Genomic DNA, 20,826 nt, shown 5'->3' with positions numbered 1-20,826 from the left:
AAACCCTTGAACAACAATGACAAGGTTGATCAATCAACTCCAAATGTCCTCGAGACAACCTAGGAGAACTCGGCCTCCAATAACAATAGATAGCAGCCCAAAACAGTCCTCAAAACATAGTCAAAACAACAATCAATGTATCAGCTCCTGCAATAAGCCCTAACCAGTCAACGTTGTCCCAAGACAGTGGTCAAACAAAGTTCAACGAGGCTGATCTAAACTGCGGCTAGCAAGAGAGAGACTCCCCACACAAATCCGAAGTCAAGGGAGCCTATACGCTTGTCAACGCAGTCCTCTAGCACCCAAAACAATGTTGTTGTACCTTCTTGCGTCCTCCTGCACCCACGTCACAACTGCCCTAACTACGCCCTCTTTCTTCTTCCCACGTGAGAGAGTCTTCTTCCTCCTATGCATACCCAAGAGACTAGGAGAGAGAAGAGATGTGGAGATGAGATGAGTGTGATAATGCCTCAAGGTCTCCTCTACTTATATGCCACGTTGAGGTTTATCTAGGGGTGTGCAACACTATTTTACTTGCTGGCCGACCTTGACAAATTGTCAAGAAAGACAAATAAATTCATATCTCCATGAATAAATGTCGGAATCGGATGATCGTTAGATAAATCATACACCTCTCGACAAGAGGAATCCAAGAAAAATATTAGTGGCCATAAATAAGATGACCCACATGGAGTTTGGCCCTAGTTGCCAATTTTAACACTCCCTCTCAACTAGGGAGAACTCCATCAGCTAATCCATCTGTCTGTCGGTACTATCTCTGCCATCAAATGCACTGCTCGGCTCTGCTCTGCTCTGTTGAACTATGAAGAAGAAGAAATGATCGAGAATGTATCATACCATCCTCTACTGACCCGAAGTCAGTCCCAGATAAAAGAGAGTGTCCAATAGCACTCTTACTGACCCAAAGTCAGTTCCAAAAGAGAGTGAGTTATATCACTCTTACTGACCCGAAGTCAGTTCCAATTGATCCCAGATCAATGTCATCCTAGCATAGGGAGTATGGTAGATACACGATGCGTCCATCGATACTACTATGGTCCCTATCCTCATTTCCCTACTCATTGGCCAGATGAGAGGTACTTCCCATGAGTCCCAGACTACATGGGTAGGATGTCTCGGTAGGAGAAGGATGAACCACTCATCCTGCCTACATGTCGCCACGGGGTATCACAGGGGAAGGCTGAATCATTCACCCTGTACATAGTGCACCACTAGGGGAGGGTGAGTCACCCTATGGTCGCTCGTTGCTCCAAGAAGTACCCCAAGCCCCCCAGAGCTCCCAGAGCTCAATGTATGCATCATACAGGACCCTCATAAGAGGGTCTCTCCACGACTCCTAGTCGTTCTCGGAAAGTCAAGAATTTGACCTTTCCCAGGGGCTTCGTCAGAATGTTGGCGACCTGTTCATTAGTCCCAATATGATGGAGCCTTATTGCTCCTCATTGTACCATATCCCGGATAAAGTGGTACCTGATGTCGATGTGCTTGGAGTGATCGTGAAATACGGGATTCTCCGATAAACAAATCCCACTGTGGTTGTCACAGAGGATCATGGTAGTATCCATCATATGTCCAAACAGCTCACTGAAGAGCTTCCTCAACCAGACAGCCTCATAAGAGGCCATACTCGCAGCAACGTACTCTGCCTCAACGGTGCTCAAAGCCACCGACTTCTGCTTCCTGCTCATCCAGGATATCGAGGCAGAACCCGGAGAAAAACAGCACCCGGAAGTGCTCTTTCAGTTCACCACACTGCCTGCACAATCAGCATCGGAATATCCATGTACCCTCACATCTCCGATAGTGTATCTCAACCCATGAGTGATTGTGCCCCAAATATATCTCAGAAGATTCTTGGCACCAATTCAATGTGAGCGATGAGGCTCAACCATATATTGGCTCAATGTGTTGACTGCAAAACATATATCCGAACGGGAGTTCACCAAGAACATCAATGCTCCTATGAGTTGATGATACTCAGAAGCATTTCCCAAAACAGGTCTGGCAGCACTACCGCATAACTTCTTGAAGTTAAGCTCCATCGGGGTAGTCACAGGCTTGCAGTCCACCATACCAAATCTCTCCAATATCTTCACCACGTATTTTCCTTGAGATAGGAAAATTTCTCCTGGCTTTTGCCAGACCTCCAGCCCTAGGAAATAGTGCATCAGTCCTAGGTCCTTCATCTCAAATTCGGAAGCCAACTCCCTCTTACATTTGTGAATGAGAGGGTCTACACCTGTCAAGAAGAGGTCGTCAACATACAGCACCAGTATGAGAGGCTTATCATCCTCAACCTTAAAGTAAAGGTTTGTATCAGTTTCACTCCAATGAATCCCAACTTCATCAAGTAGCTATCGATCCTCTCATACCAAGCTTGGGGTGCTTGCTTCAGCCCATAGAGAGCTTTCTTCAACCTGCATACGTGAGATTCCTGATTATGAATCTCAAACCCCTTGGGTTGTTCCACATAGACTTCCTCTTTAATCAAACCATGCAAGAACGCGTTCTTGAAATCCATTTGATGTAGGTTCCATCATTGCGAAGCAGCAAGCGCTGTGATCGAGGGGATAGTGGTGTATCAGGCAACCGGTGCAAATATCTCATCATAGTCTACACCTTCCCTTTGAGAGAAGCCTTGAGCAACAAAGCGAGCCTTATACTTTTCAGCACTTCCATCAGCTCCATGCTTGATTTTGTAAAGCCACTTCAAGGTGACAATTGTTTTTTCCTGGGGTCTGGGGACCACATCCCAGACATCATTCTTCATGATGGACTTGTATTTCTCATTCATAGCATCCTTCCATACTTAATGCTTCACGGCTTCTTCGAACGATGAAGGCTCATTTTGAATGATAATGCTCATAATAGTCAAATATCCCCGATACCTGGTCAACTTACTTTCACGGAAAGTCCCTTTGGGTGCAATATGTCCTTCGGCATCATCAAGTGTCCCCCTAAGCCACGAGGGCCTCTTCCTAGAAGAGGAAGGTTCTTGCGAAGGGGGATCAATAGGATCCATAGGTTCTTCCAGATCGGGCATCGTCTCATCTTCCTTCTCATTCGACTTCCTGGTGTCAGCTTCTTTATCTTTCCTTAGAATAGGAAGATTGTCAACCTTGCTAAGAGCCATATCTTTGTCAAAGGTGACATCATGACTTATCTAGACTTCCTTTGACTAGCCACATAGATTCTATAGCCCTTAGAATTTTCGCTATAGTCCACGAAGATTCCCTTCTTTCTAGATGCACCCAATTTGCTTCTTTTCTCTTTCAGCACATGAAAATATACGGGACTTCCAAAAATTCTAAAATCAAAGACATCAAGTTTCTTACCAGTGAACATTTCTTCGGGAGTCTTGGAATCCAATGCTCGATGAGGGCATCGGTTTTGAACATATACGGCGGTATTCGTAGCTTCGACCCATAGAAACTTTGGAAGCCTTTGATCATGGAGCATGGAACGAACAGCTTCCAAAATCGTACGATTCTTCCTGTCCGCCACACCATTCTGCTCAGGAGTGTATGGTGTTGTGGTCTCCCTCTTAATGTCAGCTTCTTTGCAAAAGCCATGGAACTCATTGGATTCATACTCGGTCCCATTATCAGTCCTTAAGATCTTGATCCTCTTCTCGGTTTTATTCTCGATTAAGGTTTTGAAGTGATAGAACCAGGAGAACACTTCATCCTTCTTTTTCAAGAAGTATATCCAAGTCTTGCGAGAATAATCATCTATAAAAGTGAGATAATATTAGATATCCTCCCAAAGAGTTTACAGGCATCAGACCAGATATGTCAAAGTGAACCAACTGCAAAATGTCGAAGGTCTTGCTATGGCTAGAGGGGAATGGTCCCCTTTTGAGCTTTCCTTCGGCACATCTCGTACATACACCTTCATGCTCTACTTTAAACTTGGGCATCCCTATTACCATATGTCTCACATCGGAAAGAACCTTATAATGAAGGTGGGCAAATCTCCGATGCCATAGTTCAGACTGTAGATTTGTGTTGCAAGACATGACTCCCAACGGACTTCCTCCAACTTGATATAAAGAGTCAACCTGAAACCCAAGAGTGAAAGCATATTTAAAATTCTTTTTCCACACATGTACCTTGCCATCGATGAAGGCCACCTTGTAGCCTTTGTCTTCCATTGCCGAAATGAACACCATGTTCTTCTTGAGATCAGGTACATATAGGACTTCTTGCAAATGAATTGTGTTACCCTGATTTAATTGAAGAGTAACATTCCTACACCCTTTACAGGATAGGTGGAATTGTCTCCAAGAATAATCTCCAAGTTTGTCTCATTCTCTATCAAATTAGAGAGAGCTTCCTTGTAACTAGTGAAGTGCCTTGAAGCACCACTATCAATAAGCTAGTTGCCCAACGAGTCCGGAGGAGAGGTGGTGGAGAGGGCCGATATCAGATAGTATTTATCTTGCTTATTGTTAACAACATTTGATTCATACCTGGAGTTCCTTTCTTGGAAGGTTGACCACTTCCTTGATTTCTCGCATTTCTCTTTCCTTTGCCATTGAACCTGTCATTCCTTTGATTGTGGTTGGAGTTGCCCCGGGAGTGATTTTGATCATCGTCATGTGATGTGTCCTTTCTATTTGGACATTCCCTCGCATAATGGCGAAATTTATTGCAAACAAAGCATCTTTCCTTCCTTCCACCGTTCCATCCGGTCTTTCCTTTCAAGTGACCTTTAGACCCAGAATTATTTCTCCTTTTGGCATGAGACGAAAAGTAGTGGGGTTGCCTTTGCTTGAAGGCATTTCTTGTTCCACCTTCCTTGTCTGTTCTTGAATGCATCTCGCCATCAATTCTTCAAATCCCGGAATTTGGTCATTGTTGAGAAGAGTGGTTCTAAATACATACCATTCGGATGGGAGCCCTCCAAGAGTAGTGATAGTTAGTTCCCTATTAGAAATGACTTTTCCAATTGATAGGAGATCCTTCTTGATCTCAGTGATCCTTAAGAAGTAGGATTGAATATCTTCATCATTGCCCTTATTAATATCCTTCAACTTTCTTTTGAGGAACAAAACTTGATTTGCATCAATAACTTTAAACAAGCTTACCAATCTATCGTAGATCTCCTTGGAGGTGCTCAACTCATAAATGTAGGCCACTAGACGCTTGTCAATTGAGTCCCGGATGATCTTCTTTGCTTTGACTTTACCCTAAGTGTACTTGTTCATTGTAGTAGCCTGTGCATTTGATGGAGGCTCCGAAATTCTACCCCTCACATAGTCCAACACTTCCTGCTCTTCCAATGTCAGATCAAGAGACATCTTCCATTCGTGATAGTCAGACTTCTCACGGAGCTTGTCTTTGGTTGGGAAGTGTGTTGAGGAACCCATGAAGCCTTTTGACTTTTTCAAACTGCCTTCGGTGATTGCTCTTGCTCTTGCTTGGGCTTTCTCTTCACCTCAGCTCTGATACCATCTTAAATTATGGTATGTTCTATGCTTAAGAGCAATTTACTTCAATTCTTCTTATTAGCCCAATGTTAATTTCCAGTATAGCAATCACATTGACATGATAGTAAAATGTTGATAGAATATAAATGAAAACAATAAAAAATAAGCCAAGACAAGAGACACAAGATGTGGCACCAGCCAGGGACAAACCCCAATGCAGGGAAACCCTTTGATCAATTCTTCTATATTCTTCAATAATTCAGCAGAGAGAGAGAGATAGTACAATATCACAAATCTGTGATTTACAATAGCTATAATGAAACCCTTGAACAACAATGACAAGGCTGATCAATCAGCTCCAAATGTCCTCAAGGCAACCTAGGAGAACTCGGCCTCCAACAGCAATAGATAGCAACCCAAAACAGTCCTCAAAACATAGTCAAAACAGCAGTCGACATATCAGCTCCTGCAGTCAACCCTAACTAGTCAATGTTGTCCCAAGGCAGTGGTTAAACAGAGGTCACCAAGGTTGATCTAAACTGCGGCTAGCAAGAGAGAGACTCCCCACACAAATCCGCAGTCAAGGGAGCCTATACGCTAGTCAACACAGTCCTCTAGCACCCAAAACAATGTTGTTGTACCTTCCTATGTCCTCCTGCACCCATGTCACAGTGGCTGCCCTAACTGCATCCTCTTTCTTCTTCCCACGAGAGAGAGTCTTCTTCCTCCTACACATACCCAAGAGACTAGGAGAGAGAAGAGATGTGGAAATGAGATGAGTGTGATAATGCCTCAAGGTCTCCTCTACTTATATGCCACGTTGAGGTTTAGCTGGGGGTGTGCAACACAATTTTACTTGCTGGCCGACCTTGACAAATTGTCAAGAAAATACAAATGAATTCATATCTCCATGAATACATGTCGAAATCGGATGATCGTTAGATCAATCCTACACCTCTCAACGAGAGGAATCTAAGAAAAATATCAGTTGCCATAAATAATATGACCCACATGGAGTTTGGCCCTAGTTGCTAATTTTAACAAGCCAAGTATGTCAAAGTTTGCTAAAATAATGAAGATGCTTGCACAAAGTGAGAGAAAATTGTTTTTCAAAGTAAAATGTAATTTTGAGACTTCTAGCAACAATTGTAAATGGTGCAAGTTTAAAGAGCTTTAGAAAACTTGAAAATATCCCAATTAGAGCATGCATATGTGATGTGAAAGCAAAAAATGGAAAAGTTAAAACCAACAAATCAATCCACCCAAGATTCTCTCCCTAAAATGGAGAGATAGGGATGCCAAAGGGTAGGCCCATGCTCCCACAACAACAGCAGAAATTTTATTATTATGGTGTTACAATGAGGTTAACGGCTCTTTGAGAGCTACCCAAGGAATTGCTGGAAGTATAATATGAAGTTTTGAAACCACAAGCAAATTCCTTCAAGTATGGGAGCTCAAGAGAGATGAAGATGGTGCTACAATTAAGAAATACAAGCTCCCAAAGTGATGCACGGCCTAGCTTATTCCACAAGCACTCCTTATGCCCACAGCCTCCTTGGAAATGAATCTTTGGAACTTGAGAGAACCTACAAAGAAAAATGTTAGAGTTGCAAAACTAAAACCAAAATTAATGTGAAAAGAGAACATGTAAATATGTGATAATGCTACAAATAATATACAAAACTAAATCAAGTGATGGGAAAAGACTCCATCACTTGTCTAGCTTATGTAAGCTCTTGACTGGCTAGATAAGAAATGAAAGCAAAAGAGTATAAGATATATATTTTCTTATTGTCTAGCTTATGTAAGCTCTTGACTGGCTAGATAAGAAATGAAAGCAAAAGAGTATAAGATATATATTTTCTTCAAATACGTGACTTAAGCACAAATTATGTCAAAAGGACCCCTGCAAAACCAATACTCTCAAAAGATAAACTATTAAAATTCAAATAACGATAGGAGCTCCTTGAAAGCTATGCCAAGAGTGGGTTGGTCTCTTCAAGACTTACCCTCGCGCTTGCTAGTTGATCCAAAAGATGGTCTCTACAAAACATGAAATGCACATTAGCTCATATGATTAAATTAATAAACAATGACAAGAAAATTTTAGAATTTGTATGAAAATAAATAGAGATGTCTAGTCTAGAGCATATCAAATAACCAATTGTAAATGTAAGATCGCTATACATCCACAAATCTATAATAGAATATGAAAAAATGAAATCAAATTAAACACAAGTAGAGAATTATACCATCATTGAGCCAAACACAACTCCAAGAGATAAACACCTATGAATGAACCCCAAAGAATTTTTTATTCATATGAAGCACAAGTGTACATAGAAGCAGAATCTCCCCAAGCACAATAGCTAATACAAAGATACATAACTGAGAGCACAAAGCTCTTATTATATAGAAATTTGGAAGCCTATCCCAAGGCAGATGGTGACAAACCCAAAGCAAATGGGTGACAATCCCACAGCACCTTCATGCAAATTCAAATTTCCCAAGTGGAATCAAGAATCCCTCAAACAAAATCAAATTCCATGATGAAATGACAAGTGTATATGGGTGGGAACCAATGTGGGGACAATTTCCCACAAAATATTCTCCCAAATCCTTCCAAATGTGCATTAACTTGACAGATCAGAATTTTCCAAGTAAGTAGCTTCCTCATGTATTGCTAGAAATTCGATTTCCTTAAGCACATGTCCTTTCCTTCATTTTAGGAGTCCACATCACCTTCGGACTTCACTTTAACTCCTCCATGATTTTCCAACTCATTTCCATATCATTTAGCATGTGTGGTATTGTAGCGGCTATAACCACCCTCCAAATTTTTTCCTATGCTTTGATTTTGGAGTCTTCCTTCCTATCCACAGGAGCTTATCTTGCACTGATTCAGGTATCTATGTTATGACTGAGATTTATATTTTTCATTTGTGTTTGTGCTTGCTTGTTTTCACATTTACTTGATCTTTTTAACTCACAAGCTCATCCCCCGACTTGGTTTCACAACAATTTTGGGTTTGCCTCCAAAAATTGTGCAATCCTTGAAGGCAAGCAGCATTAATGATGGGAATTGCGCAGTTCAAACTGGCAATAAGCCTTGAGCTCAGAAACTGTGCAGTCATGGAAGGCAGCCCAGCACTGAGCCCAAAAACTATGCAATCCCTCATTGAGCTCAGAAACTGCACAGTGCACTGAGCCAGAAAGTTGCCCAGTTCCCCAGAATTGCGCAATCTTTCCTGGCAGCGTGCATGGCAAGTTTCCCTGAAAAAGCAAGAAAACTAAAGGGAAAAAAGCATCCCTAGGAAGTATGGATTCATTATTAGTTTCCTGAAGGTGGCACATTGCTATTTTTAGAATTTTCCGCCAAGAGTCGCTTTTGCTTGATTTTAGGCATGCGCGTCATAAAACCCAAATCGCTCAAATCTATTTAATCGACGCCTCTAGAGCTCATTTTCACATTCGATCTTGGATCTCTAGCATTCCGAGAAGACCAAGGAACCTTCGACGCGGTCGTCGTCACTTTTCCGGGTGAGTTTTGCTTTTGTCGTCTTTTGTCGCTTTTTCTGTCGCTTTTTGTCATTTCACTTGTGTGAGTGTTGTTTTACTTATTTCTCTTCATGGTTGCTGGCGTTTCAACTTATTTTAACTTGTAGAAGTGTTGTTATAAGTTTTTATTTGCCTTTCACAAGTGTCGCATTGGTTTTCCTGTTTTTGCACCGATGGTCGTCATTGCAGCGACTCTCCTCACATACTTGATTTTCCTTCTGTTTGATCAATTTCTACACTTGATCTACATTGATTCACTCATACTTAGTTAGTTTTGCACTCAAGCTCACATCATCATTCACTTCTGCTCGTTTTTCACACTTCCACTGGGCAGATTTGTACTTCCCTTGGCCAGATTTTGCCTTGCCTAGCTGGGCACTGCATAATCCTAAGGCTCAAGCTGAGAGCTTGGCCTCTAGAACTGCATAGTGCGCAACACAAGCTGACCCAATTGTGCATTGCGCAGTTCCAGGGCTCAGCCTGTCACCTTGGCCACTGAGACTGCACAATGCGCAGTCTCTCCTAGTCTCTACCCAGGCTGGACTACGCATTGCGCAGTCTCAAGCCTCAGGCTGCACCCTTGGCTACTGGGACTGTGCAATGCGCAGTTCCCACAGTCAGCGAGTCTCCCTTGTTGCTAAAAATTGTGCAATCCTTCTCTCCAGTTGCCCGGTTTGCTACTTGATCATGCTTTGAAGGTAGATTAGTTGAAGCTAATGTTTGGTTGCCATGAGTGTCATTTTTGTCCTGTTGTCGCGCGGATTGACACGACAACGCTCAGACCGGGGGCTGTCACTCTGATCCCCGATCCCTCCGTTTAAGCCTGTCTCCCGCGGCTAAGGGGGGTAGACCCTGTGAGGTGATGAGACCAACTGTCGACCAGTTGGTTGGGAGACACGAGATACGATGATAAAAGGGCTCGATGGATTTGGTTAATTTAGCAGACCAGTGCTTTGTGGAGTCAATTTTTAAATGATAAAGACACATATGGACCATGAACAGCAATCATCTATCATCAGTGAAATTACAATGCTCTTAGAATGACCACAACGATATCCAGCAACTGAAAATTTTAACAGATAAATGCCTTAAAATACCACGAGAATTATAAACCATTAACCAGATATCAATTTCGCATCTCAGCCTGAAAACTTAGATCCCAGCATGAAAGATATATCGTGAAAACCACTGAGACTTGCAAAAATAATTTCCCACAAAATTTTTATTTTTTTCAAATTTTTTTTTTTTTTTAAATCAAAAATTAAAATCTAATTAAAGTCTAGATCTAAACTTAAAACTAAGCTAAAATTAAAATCTACAAATTTAAAATCTAATAAATCTAAAGGAATTAAAATCTCATTAAAAATAAAAATCAAAATATAAATCTAATACTACAACTAGTCTAACCCTAAACTAAACTCAAAAATAAATTAAAATTTAAGCTAAATCTAAACATAAACGAATTTTCTTTTTATTTGATTTTTTATTTTTTGAATTTATATGTAATGAAACTATTTAAAAAAGAAACAAAATCTAAATCTAAATACGTGACTACATTAAATTAAAATCTACATAAGTTAAAATCTAAAATTATAAAATAAAATCTAACTGTACATAAAACTTTAGACTAAAAATCTAAAAAAAGTAAAACTAAAACAATAAACCTAAATTAAACATACGAATTGAAATCTAATTATACACAAAAGCTCCAGACTATACGCTACCCTAACTAAACGTACGCTAGGCTCAATCGATACCATTTATGCAATCACGCAAACACATTTCATACATATGATACCCGCTACGATGGCTAGATCTGCAAACCGTGTAAATACATAGTGACAGCGTGAAAGCCGGTTTGAAAATTACCAGTTTTAATATTACGCAGAAGCCTGGACGTGTGAGGAGAATACCTGGCCCGACGCATTTACGAGATCGTATTGCCAAATTCGATTTACCTGCTGGCCTGGTATTGTTTCAACGCTCTCGCTTTTTTTTTGATTTGTGTGTAGACATGAGCAGGGATTTTGTCGGCGGAAGAGCTCACGCGGAGGAATGCCAGCGACGGCAGAAGACTGGGCCGACAGAATGTTTCAATGCGTTGAAGGATTTTCGATCTCCCTTTGACACTTGGTGTCCACTGCATACCGACGGCATTTTGATTGTCACCTGAGCTTTTGCATGATCTACGCAGCAACAAATCACCTCTCCAGAACTTCGTCAATCACTGTCGGCGGCTTGAAATGGCTCTTGGAATAATCTGTTATACAGCCGCAATGATATGTAACGCTTATGGTAACAGATATTCAACGATAAATAAAACAAGAGCAGATACTAATCATCTGAAGCGTGAAGGAGGGAAATGGAAAGGCAGCAGTAAAGCTGAAGCGGCTATTGGTTTGAATCAGATTTCCCCACTTGATGCACACACACAAATTCGAAATTCACTTGATAATGCTCAATACAGTGAGGATCAAGGAAGGCAGGAAGTGAAAATGAACGAAGTATGCATGATTTCGCTTAGCCCTCACTGAAAAAAAACCTTGCAGCTGCAAACACAAAAAAAACAAAACCCTAAATAAAAAAAAATTTAAAACCCTAGAAAAATGAAACCCAGCTTAATGAAAAACTGTACAAAGCAAAATCCTGCAATCTGAAACCCTAGAACAGCTGCTACTTTACAGATTTTTGGCCCCTGAAATAGCCAGATTCAGCAAATAAGAGCAGAAATACTTTCAGAATATCAGAAATTTTGAACTTCACTGTGAACAGAAAGAAAAATCTCTCAATGTAAAACACGAAATAAAACTTAAAAGATTAACCCAGGGCACAATCAGCTGGGCTCTGCACAGAAAAGCCTGTGGGAGTCGGCTGGTTCAGCCCAGAACTTCCCCAAACGCCCACAAATACCCTTCACTTAAAGAGTTCCTGCACACCTCAAGCAAACATCAGTAAAGAGGGCAAGAAATGCTGCTAGATTTCAGGATTAATGGAGATACCTGCCATTATTCCAGAAACCCTACAACATTCTAACCCTAGCACGTGAGCAAGATACCTGTACTCACAATACTCTGAAAACCAGCTATATTTAACTGTTGAAAACTGAAATATGCAGAAAAAAACAATCATCTCACAGCAATTCCGGAGAGTAACACCAGCCAGTTTTGAACCCCAAAGTCTTTTTATTAATCAGAAAATCATATTACAAGAGAGCTTTCTCAGTACAGACTCACAGATCAGATGAAATGAAATGACCCCCTAAGACCCTATATAAAAGAAATGATCCTAACGGCTAGTTCGAGTGATCCATGTAGAAATGATCTCGACCGTTGATGAGGATCAAGACATCTCTTGATCTCATCCGTCGATTTATTCACTTAAAATATTATTATTTTATTAGTTAGGGTTTTTGCTTGATTTTTTAATTTTTTATTATTTTTCATTATTTTATTATTTTTATTCATTTTTTAATTTTTTAATTCATTTTAAAATGGATCACTGAACTAAACCTTCGGAAACATCACCTAGGACCTAGGACTTAGGACTCATGAGGGGATTTAAAACATTTCTCGACCCTCAGGACACATTGCATCATGACTTTTACAAAATTACATCTCAAGGGGACAAGCCCACTTAATACAGACCCTCATAAATCACCCAGCTCTGCGACACAACGATAATCTAGCAGATCAACACACTAGGATTCTCCTAAAGTTCTAATGACAAAATCAATCCCGGCTTTGGGGTCAGGTTTGAAGGAAAACTCTGCTGATCCGTGGATCGGTGAGACAAAAAACCTTCCGGGACATAGATTATCATAGAAAGTTAGGTCCACCTAGGCAATTTTACATAAATGACTCTGATCTGCTTAGATTATTTACAATTCATACATGCAGACTGGGTTTACAACTGAAATGATCAAGCTGCTGATGACTGTAGGATGGCACGGACACGCTGATCAGGTGCTGCCCCTTTCTTGCAAAGAAAAAGAAGGGGGTGTACTGCATGGGTAGTTGACCGGTAGTGGTCAACATCTGGCTCTACTTGGGGACACGTTGCTGCTCTGTAGGAATGTGAGAATCCAGAATCTGCATCCATGCAACACACAACAAAATATAAGTAGCGTCCGTCCAAAATCATCATATACATTAAGCACAGGAAAGATAAAAGCTCTTCATTTATTAACTAACTAATAACATGAAAAGTAAATCTAATCCTAAAAACAGAAATGAAATGCTGAAAAGACAAGGAGTAGGGATAGAAATACAATACAGAAGATGCCCCATGGCATCAGATATCATCTCTGAAGAACAGCTTGAGCATTTGGCCGTTCACTGGTAGATCAAGTGGTTCGCCATCCAATCTGCTCAAGTAGAATGAGTTTGGCCCGGCTATATCTCTAATGATGTATGGTCCCAGCCACAAACTATCAAACTTCTTATGTTTTCCCGGCTTTTCATTTTTGCGATCCCAGAGTAAAACCATATCTCCAACCTGCAAAGATCTAGATCGAGAGCATTTATCAAAGCTTTTCTTAATATTAGATTGATTTTTACATATAGCCTCAAAAGCTGTCCGACGAGCCTCATCTAATTCCACAATCTGATCTATCCTATTCTGAACAACATCTTTATTAGTGGAAAAATTTTGGAGAAGCTGATAGGCTGGCAATTTTAGGTGCACAGGTAAGGTAACATCCAAGCCATACACCAATTCAAAGGGAGATTTACCAGTAGACTTCTTCTTAGTAATTCTGTCTGCCCACAAAGCATACTTGATTTTGCTGTCCCAAGACTTCTTGTTATCTCCTACTATCTTCCTGATAATGGTTATGAGATTTTTATTACTTGACTCAGCCAAACCATTACCCTGAGGATAGTAATTCGACGAATGAGATAAGACAATGCCATATTTGAAACAAAAAGATGTAAACTCTGAAGAACTAAAAGCCTTGGCATTGTCCGTAGTGATCTTAGCGGGGACACCAAATCTAGTAATGATGTTATTTTCAATGAAATCCATAATAACCTTTTCAGTGGCATTCTTAGCAGGAATAGCTTCGACCCATTTAGTGAAATAATCTGTAGCAGTTAAAATCCATGAGTAGCCATTGCTAGAATTTTCATGGAACTTCCCTATGAAGTCCAGACCCCAATGCTGAAAAGGTGCCTCCACAATAACAGGTTGTAGAGGAAGGGCAGCAAGCTTCTGCTTCCCAGTGAACAACTGACAGGCTTGACATGTTCTAACATACTTGTGCACATCAGAAAAAATCGAAGGCCAATAATAGCCAGCTCTCAAGATTTTGTGGGCAGTAGTTCTAGCGACATAATGACCACCACAAAATCCTGAATGAAATTCGGAGATTAATCTTTTGGACTCAACATCGTCAACACACCTAAGCACTATGCCCTCAGGACTTCTCCATCCAAGGCCATCCTTCATAAGGCAGTACTTAGTGGCCTTTAGTCTAAGAGCCCTTCTCTTATGAGCGACTAAATGGTTAGGACATGCAAGATTTGTCAAGTAGTAAATTATGTCCTTATACCACTCATGCTCAGCTAATCTTCTCAACTCTGGCGAAGATAGATCATCAAGGCAAAACAAACCAAGAGTCTTTTCATTACTTTCTGTTAACATTTGAGCTAAACCTTGGCCTTTGATCAGCTTAGTAGGTCTAATTTCTAAATCATACTCCTGTATCTTAGTAACCCACCTAGCACGAGTCCCTAAGCAATCAGTTTGAGTTAATATGTCTTTAACAGCAGAATGTGGGACGAAAGCAATGATCTTAGAATAACCCACATAAGTTTTAAAATGCTTAAGAGACTTGACCAAGGCATAAGCCTGCTTTTCCATGGTATTGTACTTAAATTCGGAGTTTTGAAGTGCTCTACTCATGAAAGCAATCGGCTGCTCATGACCATCTTTATTCTTTTGGAGCAAGACACCGGCAATGGTATCTTCAGAAGCGAACGAAAAAATCATGAAATCCTTGGAGTAATCAGGACTAACCAAGACAGGAGCTTTCGTGATAGCAGACTTGATTTCTTGGAAAGCCTTTTTGCCCTCTTCTTGCCAGACAAATTTTGCATCTTTCTTCAGAAGATTTTGAATGGGCTTAGCTATTTCTGCATAATTTGGGATGAATCTTCTAATAAAATTTATCTTTCCAAGGAAAGACTGAAGGGTTTTAAGATTATGCGGGAGAGGAATCTTTTGAATTGCTTCAACTCGTTCGAGATCGATTTTGATTCCTTCCTTAGAAATGATATGACCGAGTAACTTCCCTTCCGTTACCCCAAAAACAGACTTAGCCGGATTCAAAGAAATTCCATATTCTCTACATCTGTCGAAAACTTGCCTAAGATGATCTATATGATTGATACCATCTTTAGAGAAAACAGTAAGATCGTCTTGATAGATTTCGATAATTTTCCCGATTAACCCTTTGAAGGCATAATCCATGGCCCTCTGGAAAGTAGCCCCAGCATTTGTTAACCCAAATGGCATTCTGATGTATTCAAAAGTACCCCACGGTGTTGTAAATGTGGTCTTGTGTCGATCTTCCTTTTTAACCCAAACTTGATTATACCCAGAAAAGCCATCTAGCAATGACATCATTCCAGACCCAGTTACTCTTTGCAACAAAGTTTCCATGTTTGGCAAAGGGTAATTATCCTTTTTGCATGCTAAATTAAGGTTTCTAAAATCGACACAAAGTCTTATTGAACCGTTCTTTTTCCTAACAATCACAAAATTCGAACACCATGTCGAATGCCTAGTTTGAGCAATGATCCCTGCTGAAAGCATCTTTGCAAGCTCTTTCTGGACCAAGGGGGCTAATTTCGGATTAATTTGCCTAAGTTTCTGCCGAAAGGGTTTAGCATTTTCATCCTTTAAGGGAATAGTATGCTCCAAAACATCTTCCCTGTAGCCTTTTAATTCATCATAGGAAAAAGCTAAAATGTCTCTATATTCATGAAGTAAATCAGCTAACTTTTTCCTTTCCTCCAAACTGGTACCTTTACCAATTTTAACTATTTTTGGATTTTCAGAAGTACCTATGTTGATTTCGAGGTACTCGCCTGGGTCCATCTTGTTTTCTTCTCTAAGCTTCGTGGCATCATGCCGATCAAAATGTTGCTCCAAGGCAACCACATTTCTAGGAGTAGGATTTATGATATGTTCATGATTCAAAGATCCATCCTCCTGAGAAATTATCCGAAAATCCTCAAACTCATCTAAACTATTTAGAAAACGAACGACTTGTTTTTCATCATTAAAAACTTGCCAATGCTCTGAGTTATCTGGGACAGATGGTCTAAATATTACTTCCATTTTGATTTTATCGTTAATTAATTCATCAGATAACTGGAAGGTTGTGGCAGCTACAGCAAGTTCGTCCGCCAAACTATTTTGTTCACGAGGGATTGCTTCAAGGTTAAGGGCATCGAAGTGCTCCATAGTATCCCACACAGCATTTCGATAGTTTCTTAATCTTTGATTTCTACATGTGAATTTGTTTTTAAGTTGCATGATAACCAGATCGGAATCCCCCTTGATGCTAAGCAATTTAATCCTCAAAGATTTGGCCAATTCAAGACCCAACAATATAGCTTCATACTCAGCGACATTGTTGGTTGCTTCAAATTCTAAACGATAGGCAAACTTGAATATGTGACCAAGGGGAGATTTAAGCACTACTCCCGCACCCTTACCATGACTAGAGAACGCTCCATCGAAGTACATATACCAGACTTCATCTTTAAGATTTTTTACCTTATCATCGGGAGGAATTATGAAATTGGACATGATAGAGTAGTTCCCGATGTCAGATTGTTCTCTAATTATTTCGTTATGAGGCTTCCTAGGATTTTCAACATGAAATTTCCTCTCGGGCTCTCTATTTAGCCTAACAAAACCATCACCGCTAGGAGAAGGAATCATAGCATATGACCAATTCATCTGAATGCTTCCTCCTAGATCAGAGGCCCACTTTCTAGATAACAGCATACCCCAAGCATCAGGTACATCAACGACAACGATATCCATAACAACCATGATGTCCGGGTAAACTGAAAGGTGAACTTGTAAATCCTTGATTAAACCATGAACTTCGATTTTCTTGGAATCCACAGCACATATATTATAGTAGGGTCTAGAAACTCTTAAGTTAAGCTGTTCCATGACCCTTTTAGTCATAACACAAGCAGATGCGCCTGAATCCAACATGCAGTTATTCAATTTATACCCGTTGACTAATAAGGTGATAAAGAAGGGTTGATGATCTTTGTTATCAGCATCTACGCTTTGCAGATAAATAGGAGCATCATGGTAGTCAACCTCGCGAATCTTCTGTTGAGAAGCGTTGACTTGAGGACCCTGAATTGCTTTTAGTAACTTGTCTCTTTGGGAAGGGATCTTAGCGATCTCAGATACTGGAACCCAGATTTTAGCATTATTAAACCAACTCCCCAAATCGACATCTATTCCAGAGTTTATACCAGGGTTTAAAGTTCGAGGAGGAATTTGGTTCCCGCTCTGATCTTTATCCCTTCTCTGGTATGTTAAACCCTTATCTCTAGCAATTTCCAGAATTTTCTCAGGAGAGGGTTTCTCACCATATAACCTGGCCAATATGTCCTCTTCGTTTTCAAGGTTATTTATACCAAAAGCAGATTGAGGCTTAACAACATCATAGCTCCTTTCCTTAACCTCTATCCAATCATTCATGGGCAAAGGAAACTTGCTCCCTACTACGTTTATTTGCTCACCTGTCCCAAGCATCCCATTATCTAAGAGTCTTCTGATAGTGGGACAGGAGGACTCTTCGTGAAAAACATCGCAAGCACGACAGTAAGGAGGAGCATCATCAACCAGATTAGTAAGCGGGTTAGGGGGTCTCTATTCACTAGATTGACCCCTTCTTTGCCAATTATTATTTCTGTTATTATTATTTCTAGGCTAAAAATTTTGCGATTGTGTTCTTTCCATCTGAATCAATCTATTCTGCAAAGTGTTTATCTCCTTATTATGATTGATTTCCATAGTTTCAATTTTTTGAAGCAATTTAAGAACAAGCTCACTTTCTGGCTCCTGGACTGCTTTTCCCTTAGGTTCCTTTAGTTTCGTAGCAGCCCTATCAAAACCTGGGACTTCAGACTTCCCAGAAGCTGCCTTGTCCTTTTCAAGTTCTACAGCTAAGGCTTGGCAATCTCGATAATCAGTGAGTTTAGCACGCCTTAACTCATAAGATGGTTCAGGACCAAAGGCATCAATGTAAAAATCTTGGAGAGTTTTATCTGTAGGTTTATAGTCTTGAGGTAATTCTCTAATAATACCATTAAACCTTCTATTAAATTCTTCAACAGTTTCGTCCTCTCTCTTTTTTATCAGAGTAAGAGCTCTTACAAGATGTCTTCCCTCTCTCTTATCTCCATATTTTTCTCTAAATGAATTTATGATTGATTGTAAAGAGCTAAATGAATTTGGAGGTTTTTCTGTAAACCAGTCATAAGCATCACCTGCTAGAGTCAAGACAAAAAGAGACATCCTGACATCTTCATGATCAAAATCAGGAGATCTAGCATACTTAGCCATCCATATGTTGAAATCTCGCAAATGGGAATTAACAGTAACGGCATTATCTCCATGAAAGCTAGGCAATTTGTCTATCCCAACAGATGGAATAGCATTGGGGGATCCAGGAATGTTAGAAAAATCACAAGGGGCATACAGACTCATGGTGCTGCGCCTAGCTTGACCCTTAAAGAGGAAATGAATATCGGAAAGGGCTTCTTGTCCAAGATTTGCAAGGAGTGTACGAGAAGCAAGTTTGTGTGATCGCACCCTGTAAACCTTTTCAGGATCAGGAGTGGGGTTGCACAGACTGCCTGGATGTCTTCTAGTGTACACTCTTGCAGATAATATAGGAAGTGGAGTCGCCACTTGAACAAGAAGTTAAACACAGAAAAGCTTGAAATGTAAGAACCAAGGACAGAAAAACTCTATCCCAACGGCGCCAAAAATGTTGTCGCGCGGATTGACACGACAACGCTCAGACCGGGGGCTGTCACTCTGATCCCCGATCCCTCCGTTTAAGCCTGTCTCCCGCGGCTAAGGGGGGTAGACCCTGTGAGGTGATGAGACCAACTGTCGACCAGTTGGTTGGGAGACACGAGATACGATGATAAAAGGGCTCGATGGATTTGGTTAATTTAGCAGACCAGTGCTTTGTGGAGTCAATTTTTAAATGATTACTTTTTAAATGATAAAGACACACATGGACCATGAACAGCAATCATATATCAACTTCGCATCTCGACTTGAAAATTTAGATCTCAGCGTGAAAGATGATAAATCCCGAAAATGACTGGATCTGGCAAACAAGAGAAATTTTATACTTTTTTCGAATTTTTTTTTTTTTTTTTTTTTTTAATTTCCCTTTGTTAAAAAATTAAAATTAAAAAAAAAAAAAAAAAAAAAAAAAAAAAAATTCGAAAAAAGTATAAAATTTCTCTTGTTTGCCAGATCCAGTCATTTTCGGGATTTATCATCTTTCACGCTGAGATCTAAATTTTCAAGTCGAGATGCGAAGTTGATATATGATTGTTGTTCATGGTCCATGTTTCTATATCATTTGACAAGTAATCGTTTCTATAATCATCTCTTAAGGCACTGGTCTGCTAAATTAACCAAATCCATCGAGCCCTTTTTATATCGTATCTCGCGTTTCCCAACCAACTGGTCGACAGTTGGCCTCATCACCCCACAGGGACTACCCCCCTTAGCCGCGGGAAACAGGCTTAAACGGAGGGATCGGGGATCAGAGTGACAGCCCCCGGTCTGAGCATTGTCGTATCAGTTTGCGCGACAACATGTCCCACACAAGTACCACACTTGTGAAGCACTTTCTCCCAGCAGTCATTGTTACCATGGCACCAAAGAGAATTGCTTCAAAAGAGACCACTAAAAGCAATACTAGGGAAGCAGTTGAGCAAACATCAGTAGACTTGCCAGTGTATGCAAACACTCAGTTGTTTATAGAAAAGGGGTCAACACTAACATGGTAGCAAGTTAATGAAGCTCTTTCAGCAAAGAGCCTTGAGGCAGATCTAGAGGAAAACTCCGGAAGCAACACCAGCAAAAAGCAACAATCCCGTACAAGATAAGGGAAAGAGAAAGGTTGTTGATAGTCTAGGGGGAGAACAAAGCTGCAAGATGAAAGTAGATCCAATCCTTATGAAAGTAGCTTTAGCAGCAGAAGCGAAGAGGAAGCAGAGGATATAGAGAGCATAACAGAGGAAGAGAGAAAAGCAGAGCTTGCAGGAAGCAAAACTGAGATTGAAGAAAGCATAACAAGAATTGAAGGAAGAATGGGAGCTGAGGATGAAAGAACAAGAAGAGAAGATGAAGAAAGTCAGGGCGCCATAGCAGAAGAAACAACGCCAATATAGGTTGAAGAGAAAGAATAGAACCAACCAGCAGCAGAGGAGGAGGGTGAACAGATGCAGGATTGGGAGCTTTCTCAACAGATTGAAGACTTGATTGAAGTTGTAGATATGGAGTTGGAATTAGAGCCACAAAATGAGGATGTTGACCTGATGTTGAGTGCACCATAGGTCATCGTTCAGTCTCCATCACCTCCAGTAGCAAAGTTAGCTCCGAGCAAAGAAGGGGATGTTGTTCCTCTTGATGATGATCTAGTAATGGACTTGTACAATCTGTCTTATGATGAATTCCAGAAGAGAATTGTACAAGCATGGAGAAAGCATTTTCTGGATGATCATGCATCACCTGCATTCACTAGAGAG

The 20,826-nt window shown here is 40.4% G+C and overlaps 1 protein-coding gene across 1 annotated transcript in view; it reads right to left on the bottom strand.

Annotated features, from left to right (window-relative positions):
* The window catches only part of LOC149218262 (uncharacterized), a 595,146-nt gene extending 583,990 nt beyond the window's left edge, over window positions 1–11,156 (bottom strand). The window contains exon 1 of the mRNA XM_089386517.1: window positions 10,969–11,156. Within this exon, the coding sequence (XP_089242643.1) occupies window positions 10,969–11,156 (188 nt within the window). The remainder of the gene's footprint in view (window positions 1–10,968) is intronic.
* Between the last annotated feature and the right edge of the window lie 9,670 nt (window positions 11,157–20,826).

The sequence above is a fragment of the Pinus tabuliformis genome, chromosome Q (genome assembly GCF_031772625.1).
Source record: "Pinus tabuliformis cultivar Carrire ecotype Pingquan chromosome Q, CPIR1, whole genome shotgun sequence".
Lineage (NCBI taxonomy): Eukaryota > Viridiplantae > Streptophyta > Pinopsida > Pinales > Pinaceae > Pinus > Pinus tabuliformis.
This window is presented reverse-complemented; position numbering and strand designations above follow the sequence as displayed.